Raw genomic sequence first — 15,183 nt, 5'->3', positions numbered from 1 at the left:
TGGCACAAAAGCTGTTAGCATACAGAGAAGTGCTTGGGGAAATACAGAAAATGGAACCAGGAAGTCAGAAAGGCCAATTCAGAAACAGCTACTCTTCCAAACCCAACCTGAAAAATACTGCAAGGCAGTTTTGTAACAGGGAACAAAATTCTTGAATTATGTCTGAAGTGGTAGTCAAAGCTGACAAGATGCAAGAAAAACTCTACATTGCAAAATGTCCAGACTGAAGTCAGAAAATTTCAATCATGACCGTTATCATCTGCTGTACTGAGCACACAATAACCACACAGACCTCCGAGGAGAAATTTTAGGAGCATAAATGCAGAAAGGCCAGTTTCCCTGCCTCGACTAATCCCCCATAGTGACCCTTCGATATCCATTTACACATTTGCTTCTTCCCTAAAATAATGGCAAACTCAACCCAGGCTCTAACAAAGAAAAAACCCAAACCAGTTTAACTTCAAAGGGCCTTTTAATCCCTCCTTTACTCTGATGAAATAGACTTTTTTTGTGCTGAAGATACTGCAACAGTAAGAAATGAAAAAGCTCCAAGAAAATATTTTTCCTTCCATAAAGAAAACAACATTAAGAGGAAAACACCAGACAAAAAAAAAAAGCCAAGTTAGATGCATCTCACTGAAAAACAACAGAAAACGCTCACTGTAGCCTTGGTATCTTTTTTGTTAAAGCACTTGTTGAACTACTCTTTCGGTATCAAGAGAAAATGACACTCAAGTGCCACAAAAAAAAAAAAAAACATCACCCAACACGTCACAAAAGAGACACCCAAACACCAAGTTTCATCAGAAAAAAACAAAATGAAAAGCATGGAGGTTTCAGGAACACTGATACTCTGGCTGACATTGTCAGAGGTTTCAGGTCTGTGTGCCTCTGCTGTGTGAAATCAGCGCTGAAGCAACACGCTGCAAAAAACAAATAGAGCATTTATTTTTCACAAGGTAGGCTTAATAACCCTCATTGTAAGAGGTGACAGAGCTTTTCCCCTATGCAATGTGGGGATGCAAAGCTGCAGATCTACCTGTAAAAATCACGTTCTGAAAACATCTAAAAGCCTTTTAATAATATCAAGCCAGGCTACTCAGTGCCAGCGCTTCTGATGTGACAAAGCCTCAGTGCGGTGTGCCCCTGTGTGATAAATGCAGCTTTCCTGCAAGCTGCTGGAGGAGCCTGACGGCACTATCATTTTCTGCTGACAGTTTGCTAGAAATTGGGCATCACAGAAACATACTGAATTTATAGGGTTGGGAATAAACTAACAAGTGTACTCATCATCCTCCCCCCTACATTTTCTGAAGAATTGAAAGAGTAATAATGAATTTCAGTAATTATACTGCAAATATGCCTCCCTTATTTTAGGATACAAGTATCTCTATCAAGTTACATTTAAGGTCATTCCCTACTTCGGTATCCCACTTTGAAGGAAAAAAAATATTCTTGCCTAGAGAAACTGAGACCAAAATCTGTAACCGTCTAAGGACCTACTCTATTGCAGGTCCCATGAAACTATCTTGGAAAGACACAGGGCTTTGCTGCAAAAGTAACAAACTAAACGTTATTTCCTCCTTCATACAAATGTAACGTACGCAGATGCATATTGTTGCCTCTCCCTGTAAACCGTTCCTCACTAATATTCCTGAAGCATCACCACTACAACATCACTGTTTCCACAGCATTCGGCTTCTAGGATTTAGAAAACATGCGATACATACAGAATTTTCAGGAACATCTGTAATGTCAGAAAACACACCTGAGTTTACAACCAACCTCTTAGGGAAGTGGCTTGACAATTAGAAGTGCTGCAGAAGGATAAAACCATCAGATAAGGACTCATCTACGCACGCACATCTCTAAGGATTCAGGAAACGGTCTGCATCATCCCACGCTGCCCCTGCATTCCCAGGGCTCCTCCGATGCTCTGAAGCCCTATTTCATTGTCTTTGAAGTTCCTAGTAAATGCACATCCTGAAAACCCCCAAAACCTCTGATATCTCTGGTCAAAGCTCCAGCCAAAAGAGACATCTTTCCCCTCACAAGTTCATTAATCATCATCAAGGTTTAATTTATTTATTAGAGGTAGAAGATGCAAAAGTGAATTTGAGAGCTCGTACTTCAGCAAAGTCTGAGTGCCCCCTGATGGTCAACCTGCTGCCATACATCGTGACACAGCAAGGGAAGTGCCCTATTAGTTATAGCTAGTTTATTATTAAATATCTCCTCTGAGAATAATTAAAAGGATGAATTATAATCTGCAAACTTTTATTTACCTATCATTAAATCTGTGTTTGTTAGAGGTAGCTTTTGACTAAAAAACAGCCTCCAGAGACCAGGTTGGATTACTTCCAGAAAACAGATTAATCAAAGTTTAAAATACTTTACACGATGTTTATTTCCTGACAAATTAGAATTTTTATCTGGTTCTCAGTCTATAATACATCCTTAATCTTCAGATTATTTTGAAATGAGACAGAGTAAACAAGTGAAAGAAAAATAAACTGCTTGCATTAAAATACAGAATTGTCTAGAAAGCTAGTGACCTCCTCTGGCTGGATCTATTGCTACAGGGCTACAAAATGCCACACACATCGTCTTCTGCCCGCTCTTTTGGGGCGATTCAGTCCTGACTTACGATGCCTTTTCCCCCAAGTAATTATATAATTTAGCACGCTCTTTTCTCTTGCAAAACCTTAACTTCAACCTAAAAGTTGTATCTCCGGGCAGTTAGATATTCTTTCGGTAAAGTAAACAGATCCTGGAAAAAAACAGTTTGATACCTAAGGTAGAAGCGGACAATATTTGCAGGAGAAGAGGAAGCTCTGGCATGCACATCCAAACAAAAGGGAACAAGTGGTCTTTACTCAGAGAGCAGCTTCCTATTAAGACTCACTCCTTCGTACATTATGCCTTTCATCCCCACTCAACCACAAAATGATTTTGCTGTAGGAAATACAATGGTAGAAAAAGATTTACATTGAAAGAATCTTTAATAATAAACTGTTGCAGATCTGCCTACTTCCCCATGATTTATAATACAATAAACATCAGATTCTATTAAGTCTCATGCACTGAAGACATGCACTGAAAAACCGAATATGAAAGAACTCAATTCTTCCCATCTCCAGTACCATAATAGTGAAATGAGCATGTATAAATGTGCTAAGAGTATCTCTTTGCATCTTTTATAGCTTGTGTGTATTAATCTGTAAAGCTTATTAAGAAAGTCATTGCTATGCAAAGCAGCACCCAATCTCTTTCTCTTGCTTTTCAACAGAGTGCAGTGTTTAGCCAATAGGACTGGTCCCCTTCCCCTCATTCTGCATTCATAACATGCAACATTTGCACAATGTATCTCTCAAAGGCTGCTGAATAGAAAGCCTTAATACTCATGTAAACAACTGCAAACCAATTACTTAATGAATCAGGCCCACACATAATGAGGTGCCAGACAAAGAGCTATAAATGCATTTTTGCGCCCAAGCCTCTGCTTTAAAGTAAAATCCCTCAGCTGTAGTTTGGGCTTAACTGGCACATCATAATTATTGTCTCTAGGACATCAGAGGAAGCCATTTTTTTTTTTTTATTTAGGTCCAGCAGGGTCTTTTTCGAGGTCACTCATCAGCTCAGTGACAAAACAGAGCAAAGAAGAATTTATAAAAAGTACCACAGCAGTACTACACAGTTATGTTTATTCTCAAGTAGTGGGTTTCGAGACCACTTGTAAAAGCAATAAAGCACAAGAAGTGACTGCAGTAAGTGGAGCGCTTAAACGTAAGCGGCCAAGAAATTTCACTGCGTCCTGACCGCAAACAAGCAGCGAGCTGCATTTTCCATTTTGCCTGCTTTACTACTTTTGCTTCACTGGCTCTCAGTAAATCCAATGTCAAGTGTCCAAAAGCAAGAGTTTATTAATAAACTTCATGTTTAAAAGAGTACGTTATTTTTGAGGCATTCTGGAAACAAACTGAGCTGCTGCACAATTATTTTTAAAGCAACACCACAACGTATCAGTGCCTCAAGTGCTCTTGCTTCCCAGCAATGAGAGGCATAAAATTATACGGCAGAGTGATTTTTAAATCCATTACAAATAAGAATTAAAAAAAAAAAAAAACCTAAAAAAATGTGTCTTATGAACAGCATCTGAAAAACACAGAAGCTGCCAAACATCATTAGCAAGCAAAGCAGTACCAAAAGGTTAAGAAAAAAAAAAGCTTGGAAACTTTAAATAGTACATTTTTAATTATTTGTATTTAACATAGGTATTTAATAGTGATCCTGTAAGCAAGTTCCCCAAGGCCCAATCCTTCTCTTCCTGCTGTGCTGGGCTTCAGTGAATGACTAAAATTTAACATTTAAAATTCATCTACAGGAGTACCCTTGAATTTCATAACATTTGGTATTATTTGGTGCACCACTCTCAAGCAAAACTAAGTTCCAGAAAGTATTTAAAAAGAAAAGCTTGAATCATGAGAATTAGTCCTAAACAAAAGCATGAATGTCCTTCATCAATAATCAATACACTACTACAGCTTGTCTTTATTTACCATACTGAAGAATTGCAGGAAGATTATGGTTTTTAACAGAAAATATAGAACAAAACTTGCAAAGTCAGAATAGTCTTCTATAACAAAACTGGTCTCATCAATAACAATACAAAGAAGCTACAGAAAGATATCAATGTCTTATCAGCAGAATGAGTTAAAAATTTATCAGGATGCTTTAAAGTCTTTTCCTGAGTGTTATTAATGGCCATCTTCAGCCAAGGAGCCACACAACAGCAGAACCCGCTTGCTGGGCTGTTCTAATAAGAGCAGATAAGAATCTAAAGCCAAGCCAATATTTCATGAGATGGCTGTGTTATATCCTATTTTCCGCTGCTGCTGCTTGACCACTAATTTGATTGTTGCTGTTTGATTACCATTACATGCCAATGAAGAATACAAGGAACATCTAACAGAACTGCTCAGGGACCAATAGCGAAGTGCTGCATTAAAAAGCACAGAAGTGTTTTTTGTTTGGTTTTGCTAAGAATAAAAAAAAAAAGAAACAAACTGCATTCTTTAGGTAAACAAAAGGCCATTAAACCTACTCAGTCAGAAAGCAAGACATATATTGTAAATATCCCAAAAATAACTGGGGGGGGGGGGAGGGGGAGGAGGAAATCTATAGACTGTGAGAAGTGTTATCCAGTTACAGCTAGTTTACATCTCAGCTACATCAAGAAGAAACCCACCACTTTATTTCTTGAAGACTTTATGTTTTCTGTCTGCCCTTTTCCTGACAACTTCTATTGTCTGGCCTCTGAGTAGCCCTACTGAGAGCAGCTGTACACGCTAATTTGTGGTTCACTGAGATGTCAATTGAGTCTTAAAATGAGAAAACAACAGCTGCAAAACAATACTTGGCTTCGGTGCAAATATTTTCTAAGGTGTACCAGAGTTTAAGTTGTTTCATTAGACAAACCTAAATACAAACCTTAACCCTAGATCACATGAAAAAATAAAAATAATCAGGAATTCAGTCACATTCTACCAGCATCTCTCATTCTACTGCAACATTTCAAACGTTAAAGGATTTAACAACTTTACCTTGAGAGGTCACCACTTCTTTCACTGGATGAACTCCTTTCTGAACACATTTCTTGGCTTTCTTTTCTTTTGGAACTATCATTACCAATATCACAACCTGTTAAGTAAAAACACAAAATATAATTTGAAAAATAATAAGTCTGAAGACATACATCCTCTGCTTCCAGTGAGGTGTTATTCTGATGGTATTTTTGCACACCGCACAATACATAATAAATGCATCCACATTCCCTGCAAACAGTGAAACCCAAATGAGCATTTAGAAAAGCACACAGCAATATTTTCACTTTGTTTTCCTCTTGGAGCTACTCTCGGTTGTCTTTGCACGAGCTGCATGTTGTACACACTGAGTGGGCCAGGCGCTACTGCCATGGCTGGACAGACGGACAGAGAAGTCCTCGCTCCTGGGCCAGAAGCCACAAGCCCCTTGTCATAGAAGACCCTTTAAGGCTCATTTACCCCACATCACATTCAACCCAGAGGGGCTCCACGTCACGTTTGGTCTTTGTCATGCTGGAGAGGAAAAAACATGCACCTATGTCTAGATTCTACTTCTGTTCCAGTTAGCTTCATTTTTCACTTTTGTTTTTTTTTGAACAACAGTCGGACCTCACAACGTGCCGTTCTGAGCAAGCACCCATGTTATTTTGAAAAGGATACATGCAACAGCCATGCTGCTGGATCGATGAGAGAGTTTAGAGAGGAGGAACCACTACAGTTACAGGATGTGCCTCAAGATATTTTGCTCAAGATTAGGTAAAAATGAGTTAAAAATACAGAAAACAAGACTCTTTAATCACTTAAATTATCTGATGATTTTTTTTGTGAAACTTTTGCATGTTTTAACTCATTTTACACACAAAAAAAGTACATTGACAATAAGAATTGTATTCTATCACATCAACTTTAAGCAAAACTTAATTTTCTTTTCCTTTTTATCCTTTAGTTCTTATTTACTTAATCAGGAAAACGGGATATTTTTATTCTTCTTCCTCTTAAATATATTAATATGTATTAATTTATTTTAATATTATTTAATACAACACCTTTTTCAACCATTCCCTTTTAAATAGAAAGCTGCATTAGGGAAACAAGTCTTATGATCTTTAGGACTTAACAGCCAAACAACCCACTATTTCAGTCTTTTATCCATGCTTTCCTTTATCTCCTCTCTGCTCTGTGCATCTTGTTTCAGTTCTGTACAGATAGACTGATTTTTAAAAAGTAAATAGAGTAAAACTTATTCACTGGAATGGTACAATTGCTCATTTTCATACTTTCTAAAGAACATGACACTCAAGTACAAATCTCACTATAAAAGGCTACTTTGTACTGCTAATTAGAATTGGGACACAACAAAACCTTTATACACCTGTGTATGATTTCAGTCTTCCCCTCCTGCCCCAAGACATTATAAACAAGCCCTGATCATGGAGGATTTCCCAGACGCAAGCTTGCCAGTAGCTCAGTGCACAGCGAGAAACCACTGGCCATAAAGAAATTAATATTTGTGCTTCTTTGCACATTACTTTCAGAAAGTAAAGAGAGAAATAATCTATTTCAATGTAATCATTTCAGAACCCCTTGAAATTGTTTTTCACTCCAGCAGTAAAACACTTAACAGAAGTGTATTTTTCAGGACTCCTCATGCATTGTTCAAAGTACAACGCACAAGCAGCTGAAATTACATGCTCATGTCTTGCCTGGGTGTAGAGCTGGGTTTACTCTGGGAGGGACAACCCTCATTGCCTCGACAACGTCTTGCATAAAGCAAGGTGTGCCCAGCTAACAAAATGCTGGGGGCAGTGGACTGTGCAAGTATTCAGAACCCACCGGTGCGTGCTCTCAGGCTTGGCTTCAGCAAGTTCACAGCTTGCTCCTAAGATGAGCTCACTGCATTCCAAGAGGGAGATGAACATCTAGGTTGGTACCATCATGGTTTTAATGCCAGAGAAGTGACAGGTAACAGACCTGCAACCTCTGTATCTCTCTGGAGCAAACAAGCAAAGGATAGAGGAAGAGGGGTCCTCTGCTAGCTATCCTGATCCCTCCAGCTCTCACCCAGCAGTGGCCCTTCTGCTTGTTCCTTCCCTGACACAAGGGACTCCTCCTGCACCTCCACCCATGGCTCACACCATTACCCGTTCTGCAGCAGGGGCGTACCTACAAACCCAAGGAGGTGCCAACCATGCACAAGCAACTTGGGCGTGCCCCTCCGCTCTGATCCATTTTTGTGCTGCATGTCCTAGTTTCTCATTATTCTGCTTAACGAGAGCTCCACGGAGCCCATCTCTGATCCAGATGTACCCACCACACCTTACCCAGGGGCACTTCCAGCCCACGTCTTTGCCACCTTTGCTAAAACTCAAGGCAGGACACTCTCGTCTTGCAGCTTAGCATGCACACAAGCCCCAAGACCATTCACCATGCTTTCAGGGTCTCCACTGGCTCTCCTTCCTCCACTACATCAAACAGTAGCACAAACTACTTGTTCTTCACCTTTGAGACCCTTCAGAGCCCAGCTTTGCCCTACCTGTCAGTTATAATACAATGCTGGGCTACCGATCCCTACTTCTGCTTTAATTACACCAGACTTCCTTGCCAATTAGTCTGATTGCCCCCTTGAGCTTGTGCTTGCTTACACGCTATGCACCCTACCCTACATCACCAGGTGATCTTTCCAGGCACTCACAAATCCACCAGCTTACCTTTAAAGACAGCCCGGGTGATTCAGCTGCGTTGCAATGCCCATGAAGCATCTGACGATGTTTAAGCAGTTACTGCACAGTAACCACTTCTTTGTGCACCAAGCAATCATTTCGCTCTTACCTCATTTTACCCCACTCATCTGCCTAATCCCCATGCCTTTAACAATGTGTCTGCATTGTAAGTTAACAGAAGAAAACAGTCTCGATTGCAGACGTTCAGTACTTATGACAAAAATAACCAACCTGGCTGTCCTGCAACACTTCATTCGCCGTGGTGGTTAAGCACAAGCAATTGGGGCAATGTGCAGGGTGGGAAACAGAAGATAAAAAATAGATTGTTAGGAGAAAGCGTTGAAGCACTTTTCTTCACTCTGGATATAACCACATTGTGCAGATCAGGGTATTTTCCTTCACAAAGCCCACCATATTTCAGGCTAAACACAAATTACTGCCAAATTTAAAACAGTACATTTATAGGGGGGAGGTTGCTTTGTTTTGTCTTTTTTTTTTTTCCCCTAGCACACACGCCTTGTCCCCAAGCACAAAACAGAACACTATGGCCCTAGTAAAGAAGATGCACTGAGTGGAAAAGAAGCAAAAAATATACTGGTTTATAGCCCAGCAGCAACCATCAGCTCCATAGGACACAAAGGACAACCACCATGGACAAGCTCACATTAGTGGCAAGAAGCATCGCTTAAAAGACTTCTTGTAGCCAATTTCAATGGTGAGGAAGGCTTCTGGAGTTCCTCAGCTCCATGTTAAAAAGCTGGCATTTTGAGCATTTGCTGTATGAACGGCTGGTGCCTACTGTACAAACACAACTGAGGAAGCTTGATAAAACTCAGCCTTTAAACTCAAATTGGGATGTTAATAATGAAAAGTAAATTCTTAATCCAATTGTCTGAGCAATACTGCAGGAAAACGGAAGCTGTTTTGCCGCAGATGACACAGCTCTCCTCACACTGTTTCCCCCCAGTGTATTCTTCCCTCCACTCAGAATTAGCAAAGGATCTGAGATACCACTGTTAATTAAAAAACACTCCACACTCTTCAACTTTGAATTAACTGCACAGTCTGTGTGGGTCTGAACAGCTTTCACGTCAGCTTTTACAATTCTATTCGAAACAAAATTGGTGTACTTTTCTTCATTCGCATTCCAGGAAACACTGCCGCAGTTGCATAATGAACCAGTAGCATTTTGTTCTGTGCAACAGTTAAAATGATCTTTGACCCTGAACATACTGGACCAGTGCGGAATATGGAAGATACTTTTCCCCCTCTTCCATGTGTTGCCCTACAACCTAGGTGCCAGTGTTCATCAATTTATAGTTAAAACATCTCAGTGACAAAAAAAGGTGATGCTCTTGGCCTCCCACTTTCAACTTTTATATCTTTCTGATTGTATTATCTCTCAGAGAGAAAAAAAGCACACACCTTTTAGCCATCAAAACCAGCACCTATACCTCTGTTACACTTAAAACCCTTTGCTGGAGGGAAAATCATTATGAGCACTGAAGAGGTTGTTGGTAACAACACAACATCTGACTTGGCACATCTGTAAGTGGGCACAGTGCAAGCAATGCCCAAAGTTGCTGTTTTTTACAATGCAAACTGGGAGAACAGGAGTACTACTGTATTCACCCCAAGGCTCACATGCAACCTATACAGTCCATGAGGAAAACTGAGATCTGTGACCTAAGCACAAAGCACGTAAGGAACCAGTACAAGTTGGCATTGCTCTACTGGGAGAGGAACAAGAGCACTCTGAATGGAAATTAAAAGCTATAAACAGCTATCAAACATTATTTCCAATAATAATCAATAACCCCATATGCAAACAGAGGTAGCTGGGGGGCAAAAGATCCCAGTGCCTTTGCAAGCCTAACCCAGACATCTCTCTCAGACACAAGTGAGAATATCCACAAAAAGGAACTTCACTGTTTGTGTACCTTTATCAACAATAAAATAGTTAGCAGCTTGAGTATTTCAGCTGTCACTAGACTTCAAAGTTAATAATGCCTTGAAAGGAATGTTATCTGGATCAGCTGAGCCTGCAAGCTGTGTAGTTTTAGTTACCTTGGCAATATTTATTGCATTCACATTCAGAAGTGCTGGTCAGTCTGGGCTGCCACGCTGCTAGCTGTGGCACGAAAATAGGGAACTAACAAATCTGAACAGCCTCCTCCACCACATTAACACTAATTACTGCACTTGCTGATCATCCACAAAGAGCCATCTGGGATTAAACGTGGGAAATGAGCTGCCGTGCCACTGCCAGAACACAAACAGCAACTGTGCACACCTCTGCCTTGGGACCAGAGGTTTGAGTCATCCGTACACAGGCTTTTAGATGTGATTTCTCCTGCAATAAAGCAGAAAATAGGTACAGGGAGAGGATAAGGGCTACCTGCACATCCAGTGGGAGGATGTGCTCTTCTGATAGAAGGATGCAATAGAGGGATGAGCAGATAGATGAAAGATCTCCAAATTAAGAGCTGAGCAGAACAGTGCAGGAGCCAGTTTCCAGAAATAGGTCAAATACCAACAAATATTCCCCTTTCCTTTGAAGGAAGAAAAGAATACTCTTAGCATAATTGTACACCAAGACACGATGCTGCCCTCTCAAGAGCAGAGCAGTCTGATGACCAAAGGACTCAGGGAATCCCAGTGGATCACGCCATCCCAGTGAGAACACTTACCTAAAAGTCACTGCTCCCATTTAAAGAGAGACCAAGATCTTTCACACTGAATTTGCAACCAAAAAAGGACTTGGATGTCTTTCCAAAACTTCTTCATGTTAAGCAATGTAAAATATCACCCACTGGAGAATGTAACTTGAACTAATTTAAACAAAGTGTGCAGTTTTACATTGTCCCAGTGTACTTCTGTCAGATCACAACAAACCAACAGTTATTAATCATGTACAGGTTACCTGTACCCCCCCAACAGTAGTTTCTAGTGGATTTATATCAAATGAAGCAAAAAGTAGGGTAGACTTATTAATGACTTTATTAGCACACTCCGAGTAGAACCTTAGGAACCTTTTAATTTCAAGCTCGAAGTACGAAGGATGCTTGGGCATAGGAAAAGTGTTGGCAGGATTATTGGCTTATTAAGGGTGACTGAAAAAGGAAAACAGAATTGGATTTGTGCCCTTTCATGGCTTTTTACGCTATGTAAAGTTTTTTTGTTTTGTTTTGTTTTATTAATTCTTAAGAAGGTTTTTCTTCCTTGTTTCTAAGGAAGGTTTTCTACTTGGAAAGGAGATGGCACATGATATCCAAGGCATTATGAAAGCCTGTTGAGAAGTAATGCCATTTTTATTCTAATGCTTTCAACTATAGCATCTATTTAAATCAAATACATAAATGAAGGGTATGGAGACAATCTGCTTTTGTTAAAGATTTAACAAGCCTGCCCCTTCAATAAAACCAGCAGTTTCCTACTCACGAGACTTTTAAAGTCATCCGCAAAACCAAAAAAAAAAAAAAAGATTTTCTTTTTTTTAATCTCCCATTATTCACCTATCTCAGAAATAGCAAAAAAGTTGAACACTTAATTTTTTCTACATGTCTTCCCAAGATAAAAAACAAAGCATCCAAGAAGAGAACTAAAATGAACCCACATATACTCCTCTAGTCTCTCAGAGCCTTGTAAAAATGAGGTTGCTATTAATGAAATCTCAAGCTCTCCCCTCTATGGGTGATACCAATAGCCTTACTTAAGCTGAGTGGTACCTTACACAAAATAAAATCCTTTTAAGGTCACTTAGCACAACACAGCCTTTTGCAAGGTGCCAGACTTCACATGGGAATAGAAGAAAAGGGCAGACAGCACCCAGCGCTGCTGGGCCAGCCAGCCAGAGAACTTTGTGTGGTGCCTTCTTCTGAAATGGAGACTTTGGAAGCTCACCAAAGGCATGCGATGCCCTGACTGCTGCAGAGCCAGTAAAGCATTTTGTTGTCAGAAACGGATTAAAATCCTTTTGGTTTCTGCTGGTGATGCACCAGAGGACCCAAGGTGCCCACTCCCTCCTCACACCCCAGCACCCTCCCAGCCAGCACCTGCCTGTCCTCACAGGACAAGGAGATACTCACGGCCCTGCAGCTTTCCCATCACAGGCAGCTGCCCATTTCCCCGAACTAGAATGTCAGTCAAAAACAGCTGTACAACAAAACGGTCATGTATTTAACTGACATTAAATATCAGCCTATCTAAAAAAAAAAAAAAAAAAACCCTCTAAAAAGTCATTTGAGCCCAAAAAGCAAGGTGCAGATATACTGCCACTATTTTGGGCACTGAACAATTTCAATACTCCAGGGCTAGCCTGCAGCATGTAATGATGAGCAAAAAGCAAAGAGTGACAGGCTGGAAGAGCAAGGAGCCAGAAGAGAATGAGAAGCCTGGAGAAGATCACGGACTGAAGATGAATCACAGCTGAAAGGAGGACCTTGCTTTCAAGTGAGATATGAAAAGCCTCACCCTTAGACACAATGAGAACGCAGGCCACTGCAAACATGCTGCAACAACAGTAGTAAATAAAAATCCTTTCCTTCTGAATCTGCTTTAACTTCAGCTACTGTTCTTGGTGTTCTAATCTGAAGTATGATTTTCTCAGCATTTTTACAAACGGGAAGTATTAGTATTTGCAGATCCATTTGGTGAGAAAGCTAAGGGAGAGGTAAGGGAAAGGGGATGTACACGCAGTTCAGCTTTTGACTAGCTGCAACCCAGATCAGGAGCCAGCACACCATCCAGTTCCCCAGCAGGAGAACTGCAATGGACAACTCCCTGACACATTTGTACACAAAATCTGCCAGGCTTCATAGCTAAAAAGAGTCCTGATATATTCTAAAATCCAGCATGGGCGAGAAGCAAACTAGAAGCCTTGGGAACTATAGACATTCAAGAGCTCACATTCTCCTTACAAAAAAAAAAAAAAACACAACAAATTAAGAAAATCTGTGATGTCATTAGTTGGAGGAAGGCGCCATTCTTTACATCATTCTGGTCAATACTGTCTACAGATTATGGTGCTTGAACTGCAATCCTCAGGTCTGAATCCTTTTAAATTACAAAGAAAATTAAACCTATCACAAAATCTGCAAAGTTTTAGATAAATGTTTCTCATGAAATAAATCACACTTGTCATTTGAAAATTCAAGTGGTTTGTAATTTGTGTGCTTTTAATTCGTCTGAAAAAAAAAATCAGTGCAGCTTACATTCTGAAATACATTGCCGTGTGCAAGTGAAGGACATTTTAAGCAGCAGGAAAAAAGGAAAGCATTCTACTCTCAAAACCTCAAAAAAAATCTAACTTATGTGGCTAACATCAGAATATTAATGCTGCAGTGTAATTCGGGAATACAAGAAGCAAATTTTTATATTTCACCTGCAAATTAGGCTCAAAAAGCAGCAGAGGAAAATCTCTATAGAGAAATGAATTGCACTCAAAGACAGGCTATTTTTAAGCCGTAAAAGAGCAGACAAGAACAGCAAATGCAACAGATGCCCTCGCACCTTTTTGTCAGAGTACACACCTGCATAAATAAATATTTAGCCAAACATCAAAATTTATAATGAAGCAGCCCACCACTTTGCAAAATCAGGCAAAAGAAAATTGAGACTTATTGCAAAGAGCTCTGCCCTGAATACTAATGCGTTATTGATACTTCACAACTGAAAAGCAACAGCATCACAGGATCCTAAGCAAGCCTAATGCATCTGCTGCAGGGAGATCTGAACACGGTTTGATAAAACCTGATTGCTAAAAATTTGGTGTTATCAGGCAGCTTTTGTAACAGAGGCAAAAGCACAGCTTACTGTCTAGCGGGATTTTTCCCTGCGCTTATTCTAATGATACACATTCAATTACTAGAGAAAGGAAAAGAATCAAATCAGAAACATCTGTAGTTTGCCATATAATTACTGGATCTTCCCCACAGAGACTGACCTTTGTAACACTGATACTAGGACCTGAAAGGCTAAATGACGGGATATTCACATGGTTTAAATGTGTAACATGATTACAAGGAATTAAATAGGCACTGTTATTTTCCATCTTGGTTTACATTAACATGAGCGTGTACTTTATGATCCTGCATTTAATCTTTGTGCTCGGTATGTAGTAGCTGAATTTACTCACTATTAGTGGACCCAAGCCCCTAAAATGCCATATTTTGATTATATAATAAAGTTGAATACTGCATTTGAGGTTAATACGCAGCCATTACTTTTACCTGTAATAGGAATCTTTTTTTTACCACGCTTTCTTCCTGGCTCTCATCTTCACACCAGCTTGTGACTTCTGTATGTGAACACACCATAATGAAATACATTTCAAAGTGGTGGCGATCAGACTGGTTTGTTTTCTTTTAAGCCCTACTCCCTTTAATTTCTCACTTTTGTTATCTCTTGTTTATTGATCTAAACTATCCATTACCGTTCTTAAAAGAGGCGCCTACTGTGAACTTTACTCGAATGCAGCGCTGCTGTGCCTCTGTAGCTCCCAGAGAAAAAGGAAAAGCTAACCAAATGTCTTAAATAATTTAAGACCCAATGGGATTTCAGAAACAAACAGCCAACAGTAATTCTGCGATCTTGTCCAGAAGCCCGACAGCGACAGCATAGATCATACCAACCACTGAAAATTAGTTTAAATCAAAGTCCCCATCTCCTCTGCAGATAAAAGTGGCATGGATTTAGAAGGCCTAAATCAGTTTGTTTACATTTGCTGTGTAAAGAGCATTGCAACTTAATTGCCTGTCTCTTCTGGACTTTGATGTAAGGGATGCTATGAGAGCAGGCTGAGCAAGTTGCTGTCGCCAGTTATTACACTGAACTAATCTATTACGTCCTTATCTAAAGAA

At 39.9% G+C, this 15,183-nt stretch overlaps 1 protein-coding gene across 5 annotated transcripts in view; it reads right to left on the bottom strand.

Annotated features, from left to right (window-relative positions):
* KIZ (kizuna centrosomal protein) overlaps positions 1-15,183 on the bottom strand; it is a 58,227-nt gene that overhangs the window by 4,920 nt on the left and 38,124 nt on the right. For 4 of the 5 annotated variants that reach the window (XM_068675165.1, XM_068675162.1, XM_068675164.1 and 1 more), the window contains one exon: positions 5,604-5,700. In XM_068675165.1, the coding sequence (XP_068531266.1) occupies positions 5,604-5,700 (97 nt within the window). Of the gene's footprint in view, positions 1-5,603; positions 5,701-14,553; positions 14,622-15,183 lie in introns of all 5 variants that reach the window. The other variant, XM_068675163.1, reaches the window with a different exon arrangement.

This window comes from Anas acuta, chromosome 3, assembly GCF_963932015.1.
Source record: "Anas acuta chromosome 3, bAnaAcu1.1, whole genome shotgun sequence".
Lineage (NCBI taxonomy): Eukaryota > Metazoa > Chordata > Aves > Anseriformes > Anatidae > Anas > Anas acuta.
This window is presented reverse-complemented; position numbering and strand designations above follow the sequence as displayed.